The sequence below is a fragment of the Heptranchias perlo genome, chromosome 24, assembly GCF_035084215.1.
Source record: "Heptranchias perlo isolate sHepPer1 chromosome 24, sHepPer1.hap1, whole genome shotgun sequence".
Classification (NCBI taxonomy): domain Eukaryota; kingdom Metazoa; phylum Chordata; class Chondrichthyes; order Hexanchiformes; family Hexanchidae; genus Heptranchias; species Heptranchias perlo.
Genome location: NC_090348.1, coordinates 13,224,490 through 13,245,865, shown reverse-complemented (window position 1 = coordinate 13,245,865; position 21,376 = coordinate 13,224,490). Strand labels below are relative to the sequence as shown.

At 37.7% G+C, this 21,376-nt stretch overlaps 1 protein-coding gene across 2 annotated transcripts in view; it reads right to left on the bottom strand.

Moving 5' to 3' along the window:
• The window catches only part of cwf19l1 (CWF19 like cell cycle control factor 1), a 31,148-nt gene extending 10,591 nt beyond the window's left edge, over positions 1-20,557 (bottom strand). The window contains exons 1-12 of one of the 2 annotated variants that reach the window (XM_068004790.1): positions 20,452-20,557; positions 16,495-16,579; positions 14,872-14,956; positions 13,347-13,448; positions 12,958-13,172; positions 12,397-12,515; positions 11,125-11,209; positions 9,246-9,386; positions 7,445-7,550; positions 4,419-4,498; positions 3,054-3,263; positions 2,409-2,528 (exon numbers count right to left, since the gene is read on the bottom strand). In XM_068004790.1, coding sequence (XP_067860891.1) covers positions 2,409-2,528; positions 3,054-3,263; positions 4,419-4,498; positions 7,445-7,550; positions 9,246-9,386; positions 11,125-11,209; positions 12,397-12,515; positions 12,958-13,172; positions 13,347-13,448; positions 14,872-14,956; positions 16,495-16,579; positions 20,452-20,474 — 1,371 coding nt within the window. In that variant the 5' untranslated portion in view covers positions 20,475-20,557. Of the gene's footprint in view, positions 1-2,408; positions 2,529-3,053; positions 3,264-4,418; positions 4,499-7,444; positions 7,551-9,245; positions 9,387-11,124; positions 11,210-12,396; positions 12,516-12,957; positions 13,173-13,346; positions 13,449-14,871; positions 14,957-16,494; positions 16,580-19,477; positions 20,411-20,451 lie in introns of those variants that run through there. The other variant, XM_068004789.1, reaches the window with a different exon arrangement.
• Between the last annotated feature and the right edge of the window lie 819 nt (positions 20,558-21,376).

Below are 21,376 nucleotides of genomic sequence, written 5' to 3'. Positions count from 1 at the left end.
GATATCCCTTGCAAGTTTCTTTTCATACTCTCTTTTTATTGCTCTTACTATCTGTTTTGTGACCCTTTGTTGACCTTTGTATCTTTCCCATTCACCTGGATCTGCACTATATTTTGCCTTTTTGTATGCCCTTTCCTTATGTCTTATCCTGTTCCTTACCTCTTCAGTTTAGTTATTTTGGCAAGTAGAGTTCTTGCCCCTCAGGGGTATAAACCGGTTCTGTATCATGTTAAATGTTTCTTTAAACATTTCCCACTGATCATCAGTCGTTTTGCCCATTAACAGATTTGCCCAGTTTACTGTAGACAGTCTCTGTCTCATCCCATTGAAGTCGGCCTTACCCAAGTCTAGAATCTTAGCAGCCGATTCACTTTTTTCCCTTTCAAACACTACCTTGAACTCGATCATGTTATGATCGCTACTGGATAGATGTTCATGCACAGTTAAGCTGTTAACTAAATCTGGTTCATTACTCATTACTAAATCTAGTATGGCTTGCCCCCTTGTTGCCTCTAGGACATACTGCTGTAGAAAACCATTCCAGATACACAAGAAATTCACTACTTTTCTGACAGTTGCTAGTCTGCTTTTCCCAATCTATGTGAAGGTTAAAGTCCCCCATTAAGACCACTATGCCTTTGTTACACGCTTCTCTAATCTTTGCATTTATACAATCTAGCATTTCAGAGCTGCTGCCAGGGGTCCTGTACACAACTCCCACTATAGTCTTAGATCCTTTCCTATTTCTCAATTCAACCCATAAGGTCTCTGTTGGCTGCTTACCTCTCGTTATATCCTCCTTTATCATTGAAGTGATTTCATCTCTAATCTCTAAGGCTACTTCACCCCCTCTTCCATTTTCCCTATCTCTCCTGTAGAACTTATAACCTGGTATATTTAGTTCCCAATCCTGACCATCCTACAGCCATGTCTCAGTAATAGCCATCATGTCATACCCACCAATTTGAATTTATGCCTGTAGTTCATTTAATTTATTCCTTATACTCCGTGCGTTTGTATATAGAACTCTTAGTTGGGCCACACACCCAGCCTGTCCTTCAGCTTTGGTGCTGGGTTAACCGCTTTACACCTTCGAGTTTTCACTTTATCTGTAGTGCCTAAAGTACACTTTCTTTCTGCTGCTCTATGCTCTTCCTGTCTGATCCCTATTTCCGAATTACTCTTTATTCCAATGTTGTTAGTCTCTCCCAGTCCTCTGTGTACCTTGTATCTTCTCTCTAATGCTACAGCCTGGTGCCCTTCGCCTGCCAAATTAGTTTAAACCTTCCTATTTATATGATGCCTTTGATGTAGAGAAATTCCCACACTGCTTCCCAGAAGCAAAAATCAAAAAATAGACACTGAACCAGAAACTTGGTCAAAGAGGTGGGTTTTGAGGATCTTAAGGAGAGGCAGAAGGTTTTAGGGAGGGAATTCCAGAGTGAGGCTCCTAGGCAGTTGAAGACATATCCACCAATGGTGGGACAAAGGGATGCACAAGTGGCCAGAGTCAGAGGAATAGAGTTCAGGGAGAGGGTTTGAGGGGATGGAGGTTACAGAGATACAAAGAGGCAAGACCACAAAGGGATTTAAACATGAGGATGAGAATTATAAATCTGAGGCGTCGAAGGACCGGGAGCCGATGTAGGTCAGCGCTGATGGGTAAGCAGGACAGGACATGAGCAACAGAGTACTAAAGGCCACAGTGGAATAAAACTATATGTAAACATGCTGCTTTATACCAAAAAATTGCTCAAATAAATTGAATGCATTTACAATAGTTAGACAGATGAACAAAACTAAACTCAATTTGCAACATTGAGATAGATACTTAAAGAAAAGGGTTAAGTACTGAACATAATATAATTTCCTACTTTTATTTTTACAAGCTTGCTTTGAAATCATTTAGGTCTCCCATTTGTTCTACTGAAATCAATTGTAATCTAGCAGCATCAAACCAGATATTTACCACATATCAGTCTAGGGCAAACCACATCCAAGTTCTCTGGACTTAAGTAAGTGGGGTATGTTTTTAAAATGGGGAAAGTGCGTGCACTATGATTCCACCAACAAATTCTGTGTAGGTTTCTCAGAAGCTTGGAGACGCAAATATCCTGATGGATTTTCACATGTCTCAGAAACCTGCTGACCCATTTAAAAAGTTCATGACAGTGCATTTACCCACTGGGAGATCAAGGAGCCTATCCAACCCTTTAAAGTACTGACTGATCTTACTGAAAATTTTGTGGGGCAGACTTGATTGACTAGCTGGTCTTTTCCTGCCTGTCAATTTTGCATGCATTTAATTTACTTCTCTGTGGGAGAAACTAGATTTCTTCTGTCTCAATTGAGGCTTATTATTTTTGTATTCCTTTTTCAAGTTGCCCAAGTACACCAAACACACTCACTTGCTTGAGATCTGAATGTTCAGGGATCTCCAAGAGCTCCATCTGCTGTTCCTCTGCTTGTACAATAAAAGCCTCTTTAATGTCATCAGTAGTACAACACTGAACAGGGACAGGAACCACCTGGATGAAAATGACAGGAAACAGCATATTTCAATGATACTCCAAGCTCACCAAAATCAGGCAGTCATACAAAAGCCAGATATTTAGATTTTTCACCAACTAATCTAAGTCAGAAAAAAGTGCATCATTGGGATGTTGATTCCCTCAGGAATGTTTGTCCTCATACCAGATGGAGACAACATCTGGGATTAATTCAGACTTAAACTAATGAAAAAAATTTTTTTATGTGAGCTGGAAAAGCTAGAAGAACAAGCTGACTTGATGGTCCTTCACAGCAATGTTTTCTGCTCAGTATTATTATGTGTGGCGACTTTAGGACTGGCCTGGTGCTTTCAAAACCAATCAATACAAGATCAACCACAACATATATAGTTAATACTATTTTCAAAAACTGTATAAGCATTACTTGAATAGGAACAATTGATTCAACTTTCAAACTTAACAAATGCTGCCAATTTGAAAGAGAAAGCTTATTTTAACAACTAGTACAGTAACAATTCAAGATTTGAAGTGGTTAGAAATTACCTGCAACTGTAAGTGTTGACTCCTGTAGTTTCTTTCAAACATTACAAACCTTTTCCCTTTGCTCTCGTAAAACTTTTTCAAAGCCAATTTACACTTCTCTACTTCTTCTATGACTTCTGAAGGAAGCTCTACCACTGACTGATGGTGCCCAATGGGCAAAATAAGTACATGATCAGGGGTTAAGCTACCTTTGGCAAGGGCAATATAACACTGTAAAACAAAAAGGAATTTATAATCATCTATGCTAACAACATGTATTTGCTAGAAGGTAGTTTATTTAACTTTGCAGACTTTTATGCAATCCAAATTATAATCCTACACATTGATAAAGTAAAGACTGGCACAAAAGCTACCCTATAGTCCTGGCTATGAACAGGTAACTTCATAGTGCAAACTTAGGTTATGTAGGACAAAGCTAAGAATTTGAGTGCAAACAGCATCCCATTAAAGAACAGACAATTACTAAGTAGGTAGGATTGAAAACACAGAAGAGTCATAATAAAAAGGGAAATGTGCAATCCTGATCCAGTCAACCAATGCGAAACTTAACCTCTACAAATTAACTGAAAACTGTTAATTCCATTAAAGTGTGTAGGAATTGGAGTTAGACTAGCAGAAAGCTAAACGCAACTTATCAGAGGAAGAAAAGTTAGATATAGCAGTCAGCAAGTGAAATGTTGCAAGAAAGGCAAAACAGACATTAGGTTCTGCAGGAAAACACAGTAAGCTTGTACATCAGTTTCTCAGATGATTATCTGAGTGCTTGTGCCACATTTTTGAACAAAAACACAGCATTTAGCACTGGTTGCATTTAATAACTAACTGACAAACTATAGTGTTCAAAAACATTACTTTCATACTGTGTAAAATAGTACATTACCTTACAGATCAGTCTATGGACTCCTGTTACTGTGGAATCCAGCCCATTTACACTGCAGGGCAAATTAATCAGCACCAGTAACAACAAACAATTGCAATTGCAAATACATAGTTGTGTCAAAATCACAATTTTATTTTCTGACTGCTAGTCTATGCTAGTAGGCAAAGTGCTGAGCTCACTCACAGCCTGAAAAGCTGTTGGCTACTGCCACCAGAGACACATTTTACTGCTCAGTGCTACTACCTCTGGAGGCACCAGGGAGGATGGTGTCAGCAAATCAAGAGGCAGCAGTGCCGGACAGAAATGCTACCAAGATCAGTCCAGTCATTGGCAGCAACACTGCAGATAAATGCATCATAGAGGATTCTCAAATAATTGAAGGCAGGGTTTGGAATTCTGTGTGTTTTAGTGGCAACCAATATCCAAAGGTTTACGTAACAATATGCTTTAAACAAAGGGCGTTGAAGCGGATATATAGTACTTACATGCGTACCAATACTGATAACCAAGTGCTTTTCTACTTCAGGACTAGCAAGGCAGAACCAGCAAGGGCTCGTGGGTTTAGCTACAAAATAAATATAAAATGCTAAATGTATATTTAACCATACTCCATCAAGAATACATAAAGAATGTAAGTTAAAAGAACACTTGGGAGGGGAATAAGAAAATTGGAATGAATTGCATCTTAAAACTGCAAAAGCAAACATTAAATGCTTTATGAATTGCACCATAGACCAGACTGTGTTGCAGATTTTTTAAAAAAAACATTCCTCCTTCCCCATCCCAATTATACGCTGTCAGTGTACCACATGTGTGGTTTTTTTTTTTAGGAACTTGAAATACGTTTAAAATGAAGACCATCTCAATTGATGAAATGAATCAAAGCACTATGGAGTAAATTTACTGATCCTGTGCTGTGGGGAGCCATGCTTAGAGATATGGCAGCAGATTGTAGTGCTGATTTTCTGAGCAAGGCTCCCTGCTAGGATTGCAGGATGAATAAATTCACCCTTATATTAAAGTGATTCAGTGAAGGACAAATAAATGCAAGAGTACAATTCCTTTGGTTTTTGTAATGATGTAGTATTACTAAGTACTTGCATGTGATATGTGGATCACTAATCTGTAGCACACATTGTTAGAAACCCCAAACAGTATCATAGAACCACTGGTTTTAGGAGATTATGGGGCCTTAACATGTATATACAATCTCATACACAAACTGATTGAGCTCCCTATTGCTGCTTGCCTGCAGGCTACAGAACAAATATTATTGCTATAATGTTACTTCCAGCTAGGGTCCATAGGCAGGGATCATGATCAAACTATCGTCTCTGCACCTGGCTACTATCCAATGATCTCTCCTGGAAAGAGGACAAATGTAAGATTGCTTTTGATGTCCTCCTCTCACCCAGCACTCATGTCTCAAGTGAAGATGGCCATTTGGCCAAGTAGCATATAGCTGCAAGCAGCCAATGGAACTGTACCTCAGTATGAGTCATTACTTTTGAGAAATGGAGGGGGGGGGGGCGGGGGTAGAAAGAAAGAGAAGGGAGAGATGAGAGAAGGGAAAAGAACAGATCTGCAGCAGCCTTAGAATGAATATGTGGCCAATCACAGCTACGTCCCGAGACCTCCTTGCTCAGGTTAGCTGTTTAGTGTAGATTGTACATTCACTACACAATTGAAGAAAAAGCATGTTCTATTGAATAATCCCCAAGGGATTTAAAAGGAAGACATCTATATTTAATTACTGATTTTCAAGTCACCTCTTACTTATTATGCTGATTAGCAAGTGAACAGGCATATTATGTATAATGCCTCCTGCTGCAACACCATGAAGCTATATTCTAGCAATACAATAGGAAATGCTGTTCACAGCCCAACATCCACCATGTCACAGGAGGGGAAAAAACCAAATAAAATGTCTTTTCTCAGGGTGCCTCTAATCAGCTGTTCAAAGCCATACAAGAAAGTAAAAGGAGGCTTATGAGAAACAAAGTATCTAAATATCTGGCCTCAGGATAATTGAATAATTTATTCAAATATATTCCCTCTTTAAACTCTACACTTTACCCCCTTTAGGTATAAAGGTGATGTTGCATTATCCCCAAATCCAATCGAAAATACTTTCTGCATTAATTTAATAGTTTATGAGGGCTTCTCCATGTAGGCAAAATATTACGGGTCAATTGTAAACACAATTAGCCAATTGTGCAGGCAGGGCTTCAATTCAAATACCATTCATGTATTTTCTTCTGGAGACGGGGAACACATTTGTTTGGGCAGTGTACGGTAATTAGACTGAGGAGAGCATATTATTTTCTTAACAAAATATCCTAGGTCTTCAAGAAGGAAAATACAAAATTTTAAGCAATTTTGTAAACCGTTTTTAAATTTCAAATTTACTGTTTCTTTTAAAAATGTCTTCCTTTTATAAGAGGCTTCCAAATGAAAATACCTGAAACTGAGAAACAGTGTACTTTGGCACACATCTATCAATATAAAAATGGGAGAAAACAAGTTTTGCACAGGCTGTATACGAAACCATCAAAATGTACAAAGCATTTAAGGGGAAGCTAGGTAAGTACATGAGAGAGAATGGAATAGAACAATATGCTGATACGGTTAGATGAAGTAGGATGGGAGGAGGCTCATGTGAAGTGACCAGTTGGGCCGAATGGCCTGTTTTTGTGCTGTAAATTCTATGTAATATGTAATTCACATTTGGAGAACTATAAAAAGGCAGAATTACTAGAACTTCTAAATTGTCAACTGCTCACCACAATCAAAGCTCTGATAGGCATGGTATATATATTCTTTATAAATTCAAATACCATTAAACTGCTTAATGTTGGCAGCACAGGAATAATGCACCCTGGTCATTTCAGACAATGCTTTGCAATTAGTTTTTTAAAAATGTCCCTATATAAGACTATGTAGTGGTGAGTGGCTTGTTCAACTTGGTGGGTGACTGACCTGGGCCTTAGACTAAGCAATCTGGCCCAGCTATTCCATTTAAAGCTTTTTAACAGAATAAAAACTTTTGATGCTTAAGTGATTGAGTTATGGGTATCACAAGTTATATAATGTGTAGTAAACACTCCATGCTTAGTTTATCATATAGCAGACTTTTCAGACTGAGTTTGTAGTGTTCCATTAAAAAAATATGGACAGATACCCAAATACAACAGGGAATGGGTGTGGAGAGAGAAGAGAGATTTACAGGTTTAGCACAAAGCAGTAAGGTGCTGCCCTAAAATATTTTTTCAAACTTGGTTTTAATACTCTTAACCCATTTGTTGCAAAATCTGTTAAGGCAAAAGCAAATTAACCTCATGTCAGAGGATCAGGATAGTGCATTAGACATAGAAATGTTGAAACAAATCTCAAATCCTGTCTTCAAATCTTGATTGGTTTCCTTTAAAACTTTTTGTTGAGTTGCTACTTCCCAATTCCAATCAGAAAAAAAACTGAACTCTAGCTCAAACCAAAGATTTCAAACACATACGTGGCTTTCGGGGCTGTTTTGATTGATGAGATGGAGGTCTTCCTCCTTCGGAGAATCTTTTCTTTCCTTCTCGTTTGCTTAAGTCAAAGAAGAACTGAGCCTCTTCCTGTAAATTATAACAACTATTGAGAAACAAAAAGTAAATTATAAATTCAAAAATCCCCAATAGGAGAAAAATCACAATGAAGGGACATTTTTACAGGACAGAACCAATAATAGTGACTCAGTGGAGTTTGTTCCTTCTGTCCTGCCCAGTCTGGTACACAGTTATCTGTCACACAGAAGATACTAAATTGTCAGCTAGTTTAATCATGTTATTCCAAGCATGCCAAAAACTGGAAGATGTCATTGCGATCTCAGTAAGACTACGGTCTTAGAATTCACAAATAGCGTTTAGCATTTGAAATTAGTAGATTGTGATTGTATGAAATCTTGAAGTTCATTGACATTTCGGCACAAGAGGTATAATTTGGCCCAGGTGCTATGCCAGTGATAGCTCCACATTTCCCCTATGCCTTTTAAGATTTTCTTCTTCAAATACAATGATTTACTTAGCTTCAACAAATATATTCCATATTCTACTAATCCTTTTCATGAAAAATATTCTAAAATCACCCCATTATGCCTTTTCTTCTAATCTTAATTATTAAAAGAGCATAAATTTAATAATGTCACTATTTACCCCTCAATCTTTTTCAAAATTCTGTATACTTCTTACATCCCCTAAACTGCTATGCTCCAGGGAATAGAGTACTAGTTTTGAGACATCTCACCCCAACCATAGCCTCTAATCTTAACATACCCCAGGGGCACCATTAGCTACATCTTGCCAATCTGAGAAACTTCATTTTCTCCTACTCTTTCTATTCTTCAGCCACTCTCTATCTATGCCACCACTTTATTCATTGTGATGGGACTTGATCTTTATAAGGTCTCTTATTGGCACTATCACTTTTTGAAAGTCTAAATATATTACAATCACTGTATTCTCTGTCTATTTAAGCAGCTACTATATTAACTTGGCTCCATTTCATTGGACTTTAAAAAAACTGCTTAAGTGTCAAAGGATGGATTAAACTTGACCAACTACTTGTTCAAATATTTTTCTACACAATGACTGTATGGAGAAATCAGTGTCACTCTCAGTAACCCTACTCTCATCACTTTTTGGCTAGATTCCAAATCATGCTTAGAAGGATGGTCATATTGTACAAACATCCTCCATCCTGTATATTTCATTAAACCAATAAAAGGTTTAATGAATGCTTTTGATATGTGGTTCTTAATTATAAAGAGACTTTGAATAAGGTTGTATATAGAAATATCGTATCAGTTAGCAAATTTATATGCAGACAACATTCACATATTAAAACAAAAAAAGCCAGTGACAATGATAGTTAAGATATAACAAGAACAAGTAATGGAACTTCATGGCTACACACTGAATCAATCCATGTTCGATAAAGTTGAAAACATAATTTTATTTCAAAGTTCACAGAAGTCAGTAAGCTTTTGCAGCCTGGAGACCACAACTAAATGTGTATTAACAGCAGAGACTTGGGGGTGGGGTGGCAGGGGGGAAAAGGGAAGAGAATTACCTGCCATAAAAAAAGGAAGAAAAATGCAATGCCACATTACACTGCCAAAAATGGATTTCAGATCCCTAAACAAGTACATACAGAATGTATTTTGGGCTTTGGTCAAGGGGAAAATATAGTACCTTACCAGAAATAAAGAGCAGTAATTGGAACTTTTGATTTACAACTAAAACTGCAAGAAAGGGTTTGCTATGTATACTTACTGGTGCAGTTTCCCCCAGTTTTGTTTTTTGAAATTCCTTGCTCATTTTCCTATAAGGACTTTCTGTGACATCCAGAGGCTGTTTCACTAGTTCAGTTGGATCCATAGAACTTATTGGTGTAATGTTAAATGCATACAAGTACTATGAAAGCAAAATCAATCAGAAAAGTAATGTAAATAGAAATTCTGGCATGTATAACCCAAAATATAAACCAAACAGATCAAAACAAAAGCTCACCATAAAGTAATTCAAACTGGGATCAGTTAATTGCAACATTTTAAATTTTCAGTACAAAGGATTCTCAGTAGCAATTACTTTTATGGAAGCAGTTTATAAACAAACCATAAAACAAGAAAATTCACAAAATAAAACTCAAACAATACATCCAGTGGAGGTACATTGGTGTACTAACGAACTGTGCCAGAGATTGGTCAGATGAGAGATCATACACACAATGCCATGTAAAGGATAGTCTAGATGTACAGGGGCAGTCAATCTATCAGATGATGCCTCCTATCCACTGCCTTATATCAAAAGGGTGTGGAAATGCAGGGGAAATAGCTTACAATATGATTTGGGGGGGTGGGGGGGGGGGGGGGGGAAGTGCATGGTGGTGAAGAATAAAGAACAAATTTACTTTTTTTTTGTTTCTCCGGGATAGTTAGAATATTAACTTGCTTTACAAACAATTCTGAGTTTGTTATATAAAGTTTAGCTTTATTAACATGTTCCTTGTATAAAATTCAACACTTTGTTCACCTATTCAGAAGAAATTGCTTCATTGAATTTACTGTTTTTATTTAAGTTTGCTGGAAACAAGAAGTTCAGTACTTAAATGTGATTATGTTGGTGCACTTCAAAATTTAAAAGTCATACATGAAAGAATTGTAAACCAAATGCTTGTGGGCACAACAGCTCACAAGCATCCAAAAAATTCAAATGAAAAATTTGTTCAAATAAAGATTACTGTCTATAATGAAAGATAAGAACTTGCATTTAAATAGCACCTTTCATCAACTCAGGGTGTTCAAAAGCACTTCATAGCCAATAAAGCACTTCTGAAGTGTAGTCATTGCTGTAAGGTCTCACAAACAGCAATGGCTAGATAATCCAGTGATGTTGGTTGAGGGGTAAACATTGGTCAGGACACTAGGAGAACTCCCTGCTCTTCAAGAAGTACCATGGGATCGTTTACACCCGCCTCATCCGAAAGGCAGCAGCTCCGACAGTGCAGCACTATCAACCTAGATTATGTGTTCAGGTCTCTGGAGTGGGGCTTCAACCCACAACCTTCTGACTCAGAGGCTAGATTGTTACCACTGAGCCATGGCTGACATCTGCAAAGTATAAATTTTGAAGACTGGCTAATTCACAAAAAGTTTGTAAAGTTACTGAACCGCTTTTTAGCAAATTCAATAACTTTTTAGTTATTGTTAAGGAAGTGCAGCATTAATCATAAAAAGTAATTTTACTTCCTATCTCCTAAATAACACTAATTATAGCAGACCACATAGCCCTGAAATTATGCTAACATACTAGCATACGAATGCTTAATGAATTTGTCTAAAGTTCCTCTCCACTATTTTAGTGGAGATAATAACCTATTCAAAATAAGAGTTATGCCCCTGCTACAAATAGCAGATAGAGGAATTTCAGACAGACACACTAGGTGTATGCATTATTAGTATCAAATTACATAATAGTAGGTCCAATATATTTAGAAACACAGAATAGGAAATGAACTTATTAGGAAAGTCTACAATATGAAGAGTCTCATTTAACATTTAAATTTAGAATGTGTTCTTAGGGATTTTCTACTTCTCCCAAAAGAGAGTTGGAGTAGTAGTTGTGCTAGTAATTCAGGATTTTGCTTACTTGCCTTTTTCTTGCTAGAATTGCTGATATTCGCCAGTGCTATGAACCTGCTGACATGCTGTGCATTTTCCTGTAGTATCGCATGGTTTCTACATTAAAAAAAAGAAACAAAATTAGATAAAATTACCATACAATGAAAAGCTGATATCAATTTAATCACAACAGTTATGCTTGGGGCTCCATAGGTTAATTTACAGCATGGTCCAGTACAGAGTCATATAGACCAGGACGGTTTCGGGTTCAATCTATGCTTCTGCAGTTAGCTGATATTAGCTAAGGCACTGAGGAGCATTAAGATTGGTTTCATATTGGAGGCAGGAAGGGAAAGACAGCCAGGGTTCCTGCTCCTTATCATCATCCAGTAACCTGTGCTGGAAAAAAAGCACAAATAGGTAGATGTTTTGTGAGGTCAAGATCAGACTCAGTTGTGTTAATCCTACAGTTGAATCCCCTGGAAATACTTCCCATCTAGATTCACACTCGAAAAATGTCCATTTAGCTGAGGAACATGTGGAACTGTACCATAATGGGAATCATCACCTTTTACATCGCTATATATTTGCTTTTTTAGTACATACTCTTTACATTTCAGGCTAATGTTTGAATAGTTTATACAATCCAATTAACTTAGTAGATATTATTTTTGATAAACTCAAATACAGTTTGCATTTACACCATCTAAGTGTACGTGCACTATAGTCCCATAAAGTATGAAGCTTTGGAATTAAATCGGTACCAGTAATTACATTCCCCTCCTTTTAGTTCTCAGAATGCCGCTCACTCTCTTTCTCCTCTCAACAGATAATCCCCACCCCCAAGTATCAGTCTCTAATGGCAGTTTATTGTCAGACAGCCATTGCAACCACACTTGTTATTATTCGCACTTTAAGTCAGGACATATTGTAAGAAGAACTATAGCTATCCTTCAGTTTGTGGAAATGTAATTTAAGAACAATGGAACAACTTTATACTCAATGTAACAAAATGCAGATGAAGAATCTCCTACAACCTTCCTCCCGAAGCAGTGCCTTAAAATTGGAAATGGTTTAAATTTCAGATATCATCTACTGTATAATAGATGAGAATATTTACAATAATCTCTCTAAAGCCCACCCAAAAATCAAGCTGCCTTCAGTTACACAAGTGGTAAGTACAGAAAAACCTGTAATTTATGATGTACAGATTTACATTTCACAGGTAAAGCATTTCATGGAATAAAATACTTCATACACAGCTTATACAGGTGGATTAAGAGTTTAAATGACAATACTGATACCTGTAAGGTAGCCTCTCATAATTGGCTCCTTCCAACGCAGCAAAATGATATCGTGGTTTTAGAGTAGATGCAAGCTGAGCTACGGCGATAGAGCCACATAATTTTGTATCAACATCTTCCTGTCAAAGATATTAAAATGGTTAGTTTCTGCATTTTTTTTCCACAACAAAGCTACATTTGTATTAATACATTTAAATTACTTCATTTTAGTCACCATTTGCTGTACATTGTAACCCCAAAACATATTTTGAAAAAATATTAAGGATATTTAAACAAAAAGCAAATGCCTCCCACTAAGCAATTAGCATATAATTTTTATTCAGACTTTTTAAACATTTACAAAAATCCACAAATATAAAACACTCATTTTTTGTAGTGCTGTAGTCAAATTAATTTTTCTGTTTACATATAATATATGCACAATATATCTTGCTGGCAATCCTACAATTACTAGTCAGTTTTCTGGTGCACAATACACAGAATAAAGTAACATGCTGGAAATCTGGCCTTTTTTGTATTTTTTAAAAAAATGTTAAACAAAATTTAAGCAAATAAGCTGACCAGATTGTTCCCATATTGCCACACTCCTTTTGGCCATTGTGATGTCAGCAGAATGTCCACACCCTTAAATTTGGAGTTGGCAGTTAGCAAGCTGTTCAGTGCCGTCACATCTTTTGAGGTAAAGCTATAAGCAGGTGCAGGTTCATTCTGGGCCTCTGTACCACTCAGGTAAGCAATCTGTAAACCCGATGCTCCTGTAAAAACACCTTTACGACCTATAGGAATACAGTGTATCAAAATTATTAAATAAAAACCCAACGAGGTGTAGGGTCAAACATAATCAGTACAGGTTTTTAAAACTAGACATCAGTTAACTGCATCATCAAATGCTACACAAAGAATGGCCGCATCTGTAATGTGGATAATTCAACCTAAAAAATGGTACATACCTAGATAAGTAATGTTTTCTGCCAATTCAGATCCATCTACATCTGGGAAATATTTGCTGGTCTCCTGACTGTTGGCTCCCAATATGCAAGTTTGCATGGGAGCTGGAAAAAACACACGTCAAAAAGTATGACCCAAATAATGCAATTTTGGTGAATCTTACAGGAAAGGAAATTCAAATCTACTGAGTCACTGCATTTTATTGTTTCCACAATTTGCTCACAACAAAATACTGATTAGCTATAACTCAGCAAAATGTTAAAAATTTTCATCGAAATAAATTAATTGTCTTATTAAAATCAAGGGACCAGGATGCATAGAATAGTGTGATCATTGGGAGAGTGGCGGTTTACTGAAAATATATGGTGGCATAGCTTATGCCCAAAATGCTGATTCATTTACTCTCTAAACTATCACATCCCACACCGTCTCAACAGATTTCTATTCTTTCCACTTTATTTTGATGTTACTACTGCATTCAATTCTTTCAGCTATAAGCCGACAGTACAATAACTAGTAGGAATTTAAAATATTCAATAAACTTAATTTAAGGTGCATAATCTTCAATATTCTTTATATAAAATAAAAGAAATTGGATTATATTAACTGGGGGCTGGGGGGATAAATACATTGAATGAGCTCTCTAGAAACCACAACTGGTGACTGCTTTTGTTGCAAACAATGTTTAGATTTGACACTGCCAAAAGACAGCAACTGCTTTACAATATATCCTATTTTCTTTTATTTCAATAGCAGGTTTGACTTTTAAATAAGATAATGTACTCAAGTTTTGACCATTTTGATATTTTTATTTCAAGTGGCAATGCTGCATAGCAAATCCAGCCATTCTCCCTGTTATGCAAACCACTACCAGAATGAAAAGAATCTACAAGTATAGAAATGTACCTCTGTTTTCAAAGGCTTCCAAAGATGTACAATACAGTCTCAATGCTTATAGCAGGCACATTGGTATTAACACAATTTTCCCGCAATGTGAGGTGGATGGTAAAACCCCAATAAGTTGCTTTAATACCTTGGGCTGATTGACAGACTCAAATGTAATTAGCCAAGGTAATTGCATGTTAATGAGGTGCAAAGAGTTTATTGAACAGCTGCTGAAAGACCAAAGTTTGCCTAAAATCAGCAGATCTTAAGTCGGTAAATAGAGGAGATTAAATAATTACGATAATTGCACCTTAACGAGGCACAAAGAACTTATTGAACAGCAGAGTCTGTCCAAAGTAGCCTGGCACACTTAATATATTGTAAGCGACTTCTATGGTGATGGAAAATGTTTATCATTAATTGCCTGGTAGAGATGGTTGCCCGTCATAAGCATGGGCAGTATAAGTGGTGGGGACTGTATTTGCAACGTCTCAAATCTGAAACAGTAATAGTTACAGCACTGTGCCAAGTAGAACAGCTCAAGGTGAAGTCTCACCCTTATTGCATGTCCATTGCAAAGTTACATTTTACAGTATTTTCAAGGAGGTTACAGAAATTTATAAATAGCTCATAATCATTTACCTTTCTTGGTTCCAGATTTGTATTCTGCCCATTCTGATTCTGCCTCTGCTGTGGTCCCAAAGAAATTACCCACACACAACAGCAACTATAAACATAAAAAAGCACATATTAAATCTCAAATTCTGGGTCTCCCCTCTCCCCCCTGCCCAAATGCTGCTAATTCAGAGGTTTTGAATCATTGGGCTCCAATTTTGTCACATTTTTAATTTAAATTATTTTTAATTTATTATATAGTGACAATAATTTCACAGTAATCAACTTCTCACTAGCTTCATAAACTTAAGTGATTTTCATAATTATTAAATTTCTGGTGCAGATTACACATGAATGAGAGGCAGGCACTAGCTGTTGGATTCCACCATAGCAATCTCAATCAACAAAATATATGGAAATGATTGAACAAACCATCACAAATTCATTTTTTAAAAAAAGCTATTCAATAACTTCAAAATTGTAATTCAACCTCTAGGTTCAGGCAGCAAAGTGCTCAGTTGCATATCAAATGATCCTCTCAACATGGCTGCTTTACATTCAATTATTACTACCTATATTTCCCTGTATCCTACTAAACAAAAAAAAATCCCTACAGGTACCATTATAATAGCAGTCCCATAATAGAAGATGACACTGTATCTGAGGCTACAGTCAATGTCGTTCATTCACTCCAAAACATCCAGCCATACCAAAGAAAACATGTATCAAAATAGCAGCTTGAACCACTAAATAAAACCTTTTAATAAGAACCACAACATATAATGAAGAATAAAATGGCTTGCAGAAATACAACGTTCTGCATAATTATAAGATCCACTATTACAAGTCCTGGGAGTAGTTTATAACACCCATGAGTTGTCCCTCTCCAAAGGTTTGGGATCACCATTCTAAAACAAAATCTCATCAAGAGGTAAAGAATGAGGTTCAGTCATCCTAGCAAAAAAAAACTTAATTGCGAGCTACGTTGATATAAATTTTATATACAGCTCAGCTGCAAATGCAAGGTATTTAACATACATATTTATACTGCTTATGAATTGAGGTAGGGACTTTATTTTCATTCTATTGAGCAAGCTTTCTTTTTCTTACATATTTTAAAGAGTTTATATTGAGTCATGAATCCAGAACTGAGTCATGCAATACTTTCCAATTCAGCAAATGGCAGTCCTGGGAATGAGTTTTTTGGGGAAGGGAAGGGAACTTAATATTCAACTAAAACAGGTTATAGAAATGTGTAACAAATATGTCCCACTGTTATTAAAAATGTATGCAAGCTTACAACACAAGCCATAAAATGGAATAATATTCCATTAAAACTATTCACTATTGCATGGTAATGTGTTCATAGAATGTGACAGAAGCACCAGTCCTTTCAAATTACATTTTCAACCAATGCAAATCCCAATTACCCACATAGCAAAGACAAAAATATATGATCTAAACCAAACTAAACCCATATTCTTTAATGGTTGGCTTGAGTTTTGCATAGACTATCAGTACAATGCACGCAATATAAAAAGGTAGGTAGTTTTAATATAACTAAACATTTCAATAATTACTTTTAAAAGTAGAGTTTACAAATAAAAGTCACTTGACAAAAGAAAAATTTATAAACAAAAACATTCTCACATCAAAATCTCCACTTTTCTTTTGAATTGACCGTACTCTGTTAAACAATGCATTCAGTTTCCCTTCAACATCTCCACAAGCCAATCTGAAAATTTAAAAAATGCACACCATTTTTTTGTTGAAACAATAAAATACACTCCAAAATAATTGCACAAGATCAAAACAGGCAACATTTCAGTCAATTACATTCAAGATATTAAAGCAGGGTTGAAGGGGTCATCTTTTATTTCCCTGAGAGGATGAAGGAGAAACAACAGAAAGAATATTAAAATTGTTAGGATGAATAAAAGGCCAAATAAGAAGCCATTTGGCTTAATAAGCTTAATCCTTTTTTGTCCACAGTTCCAAAGTTATGGGTACATCAATTATAAACAAGTTAGATTAGAAATATTTTTTCTTTTTCCTTTTTTGGTCTCTGCATCACACACAATCCTAATGTGCAGGGTCGAGCTTCAGATCTCGGTCAACACTCCCCTACAAGCATGTGCCAAAGGGTATCCAGAAGCAACCAAAGCTCCTTTTGAATGGAATTACCGAGCCTCTGTTCTGCATCTCCCTAGAACAGAGCAGCTGATATGACAGAAGTTTTAAAAACCGATGGACCAGAATTTGCTGAAAAAAACGACAGCGTGTGACCCACGCACACCATTATTAATATGCAAATCGGCCAGCAACTTGTGGCGAGGAAGAGATACCCCGTGAATTGCTGGACAATTTCCACCACTTTGCAAAAATGGCATCTCACTTAACCTCCCATAAGTTTCATGAAGGTGCTGCACTCACGCATTAATTGCCCAGTAAACTCACCACAGAAAGTTAAGTCTAGTAATTAACAATGCCAGTACTCTTAATGTGACAATTGTTAACAACTGCTAATCAACCCCTCTTGTCCAGAAAGTGAACAATTATAAAAAGTTTGGGGTCTCATTCCTTCAGGTTGTGAATTGTTGGGAGATTTTTTTTTAAATGTTAAATTTTAAAATTCTTATTTTTCCTTTGTCTTTTTACTCTCTCTTAATCCAATCTTTCTTTCCCCTCTTTCTCTTTCTGTACCTGATTTGACATTGGATTTACCCTCCTTCTCAATCCTTCCTCTGTTTATTTCTCAAGCCTTAAATCTCATTGGTTAAGGAGATACTGTTGGTCCCGGCGTTCACCAAGGTCCTAGATGCTCTGTTGCCCTCACTGCGCCGTTATCAGCTCGCACTTCCAGAGCAAAAAAAAATTGAGCTGAAGGGTGCAGGGAAAAGTCTAACTATGCACGCCGTGAGATGCTCTGCTCCAGCAAGTATTCCAACCCAATATATTTGTATTTCAGACCAGAATTAGCATTGTACCATTCCATAATATATTGAAGTATCAATACCCTGCCAGCTTATATTCATGATCCTATATCACATTCCTGTGGCTATTCCAAAGGGTCACCAAACCAATAGCACCATTTATTATATAAATATATAATTATGTATTTATGCACTAATACATAGTAGTCATTTCTGAATCAAATGACTGTACTATTATGTATTTGCTACAATTAAAATATTCAATTCCACTGTATATCCGTTTACACCAGAGAAATCTGCCCTCATCACTCAAAGTACATCTATGCAACTTATTTGAATAGGAAACATTTATATTCTTTGGTAATTTATTTTATAATCAAACTACTTTTGAAACATAAATCTTCACAATTTCAGCTGAAGTGGAAGGAGGACAAATAACACTAATATTTCTCAAAATCTATTTCTATCAGAATTGAGAACATGCTGACATTTGAGATCCCCCCCCCCCCCCCCCCCCCCAAGAGATTGTTGAACAGTCAAATAGCAACAAAGGCAAAACAAATTCAACGGAGGCACTCATTTGATTCTCTTTCCACTTTCGATGAAGGGAAAGAGAATACCATTTTCTTTTCACTGGTTCACAAAATGGTCCCAATACAGAACAGTACCACGGGTGTGGTCTCACCAAAGCCCTATAGTTGCAGCAAGACCTCCTTACTCTTATACGCTAAACCTCTTGCAATAAAGACTAACATATCATTTGCCTTCCTAATTGCTTGCTGTACCTGCATTTTAACTTTGTGATTTGTGTACAAGGATATCCAAATCCTTCTGACTACCAACATTTTAGTCTTTTCTATTCTTCCTACCAAAGTGGAAGATATCACATTTCCCCATATTAAACTCCATCTGCCACCTTCTTGCAGACTCTTTGCATCCTCACAGCACTAAAAATCCTCATATTTCAAACTCTACCCATAACCCCAACCACCAACACCTAATTTGCATAGTCAATAAATGCAATGCAGGGCCGGCTGTTGCATCAGTCATTGTAACATTCTTTTGATGCAGGATGTCTGCGTTGTCAATAGTCGCTTCAGAAAAAAATTACATGATCCTCTTATGCTTCTAGCCTCCAAACTGGTCATAATTTTAAGTCTTTATATATACACATACCAAAATTCATGCTCTTCTGAACTTCATTTAAGCTCCAAATGTGCTACCCTCTAAATTTTCCTCCTCTTTGCATAGTCAGTGTTAAAGTCAATACTTATCACTGTACTCTTTTCTAGAATATCAAAAATCTGAAACCCCTCACTTCTTCCTCCTACAATTCAAGGCTTTTAAAACCAGAGTTTGACATCACTCAGTCACCATATTTTGATTTATCTCATCTGACCTCTGTTATTTTCCAATCTTGCTTATGTTTTACATCATGGAGCAGGCCTTTTTACTCAAGTTTCTCAAAAAATCATAACCCATCAAACAAATGGTTACACAGGGGCAGCTTTTCCCCAAGATCAGGAAACAAAAGATCAGGTTGATGTAGTTACTCCATTGAATTCAAATACTGCTTGAGATGTTAAAATTTATCCAATCTTAAACACGTCAAAAATACTTATTTGGTAACATCCTCAAAACACTTTGCTAAAACATTCAACAGTATTTCTGACCATTTAAAATGCTGAGTTAAAGGTAACCTGGGAGTAGACATTTTGTTCAGTTTCCTCCGATGGGGCAATATCAGCATACTGCAGGCACCATTTACATAACAATTTATATCAAAATATCACCAGGCTTCCTGGATTGATCTGATAGGGACTTCTGAAGCACAGAAATGACTGAGGCACCAGTAGGGTATGTGAGCACCTCCCTTTGACAACTATACATCCCCTGCTCAGGCTGAAGCTCACTTTGTTGGTAAGCATCTTACTGGTGATTTCACACAGTGGAGAGTAAAGGATGCTCACTTCCCCCACCTTGTAGGTTCACCAACTTATAACCTGCCCCCCAACCCATTCAAACAGCCTTTTATCCCATCTCCAATATTTGTGTAACTAATGAATGAAAAAAAGTGTTCAAAAAGAAAATTAAAATAAACAATTGTTCTAAACACCTCCCTAATGTCCCTCCGGAGTTGCTCGCAGCAGCTGTCCGGGACGTTAATCTTTAATTCCTGGAGAGTCCAGGACAATCCGGGAGGGTTGGCTACTCCCGACCGCCTGATACCGAGCACTTATTCTGCTTACAACCCATGTACACACTTCACCAATGCCGCTCCTCCCCGACTGCTCTGGGAGTGCAGGTAAAGTAGGGGGCATGGAGCGTGCCGAAGAACCTAATCCGGCCTTGGCGCGGCCTCCCCGTTAACGGGGGAAGTGATAACGGCACCGGATTACCCGGGACATAGGGAGCGGGAGCAGCCGCAGGCCAGCCAGCCAGCACCTGTGGGCCTTGCTGTGAAGCCGGAACACCGCGGTGGTTGAAGGAAGAGAACAGAGCGGCTCCTCCACACCACGCCGCAACCCGATACCGGGACACTGCTCCCCTGGGCGGCGATGTCGCCCCCTTCTCTCGCCTCTGGCCGATCGCCGGCCCGGCCGAGCCCGGTCCGGTCCGGTCCGGTCCGGTCCCGAGCGCGCGCGCCTCACTTCCAAGCGTTCCCTGCACTCACATCTTGAGCGGCCTCGCGGACATGGCGTCACAACGGGCGCGGGAGTTAATTTAAATATTAACGGTTTAAACGGTCGCCTCGCGACCTCCCCGCGCGCGGCGTTCTGGGTAATTCCACCCCCTTCCCGGTTCCACCCGGGCTGCAAGTAAACCGCCTTCATTACCAATAATCGTTTAGGAAAGGAAAAGAATGGAATTTTTCCACATTAAGCGGATTTCCGGGATATATATATATTTTTACTCGATTCATTATATATATATAAAGAAATCAGGGCTGGTAGGGGTTGTGGGAAGCGCGATGGCGACACTGTGAGTTTAATATTTAAATGTGTTTTTTTATTTACACGAACAGTTTAATCCTTTTATGGGACTGAAGCAGAGATTCATCAACAACAACATCCCGAACGGGTTCGCATTGCGCTGGAGCGATGCCGAGGGATAGTTAGTGGAGGTCATGACCTCTGACCCCGTCAATCAAGATATGGGCGCTCTACAGATTTAAGGCTGTACCACCATTTAATTACAACACCAGGTGATAGTCCAACAGTTTTATTTGAAAATCACAAGCTTTCGGAGATTATCTCCTTCGTCAGGTGAGTGAGTGAAAGGTTCTCAAATCGCATATCTTATATTAGGCTGGGACACGATCACACCAATCAAAGGTGTCGTTGGTGTTCAGACAGGTTAGCCACGGAAAACATTAGGTCCCAGTATGCTGAATACACAATGGGTCAAATTATACAGACAGAGAGAAAGAGACCCGAAAGGCAGAGAGAGAGACAATGTCCAGTTGTATTAAAAACAGATAACTTTTTTTTTCGCTGGTGGGGTTACGTGTAGCGTGACATGAACCCAAGATCCCGGTTGAGGCCGTCCTCACGGGTGCGGAACTTGGCTATCAATTTCTGCTCGACGATTTTGCGTTG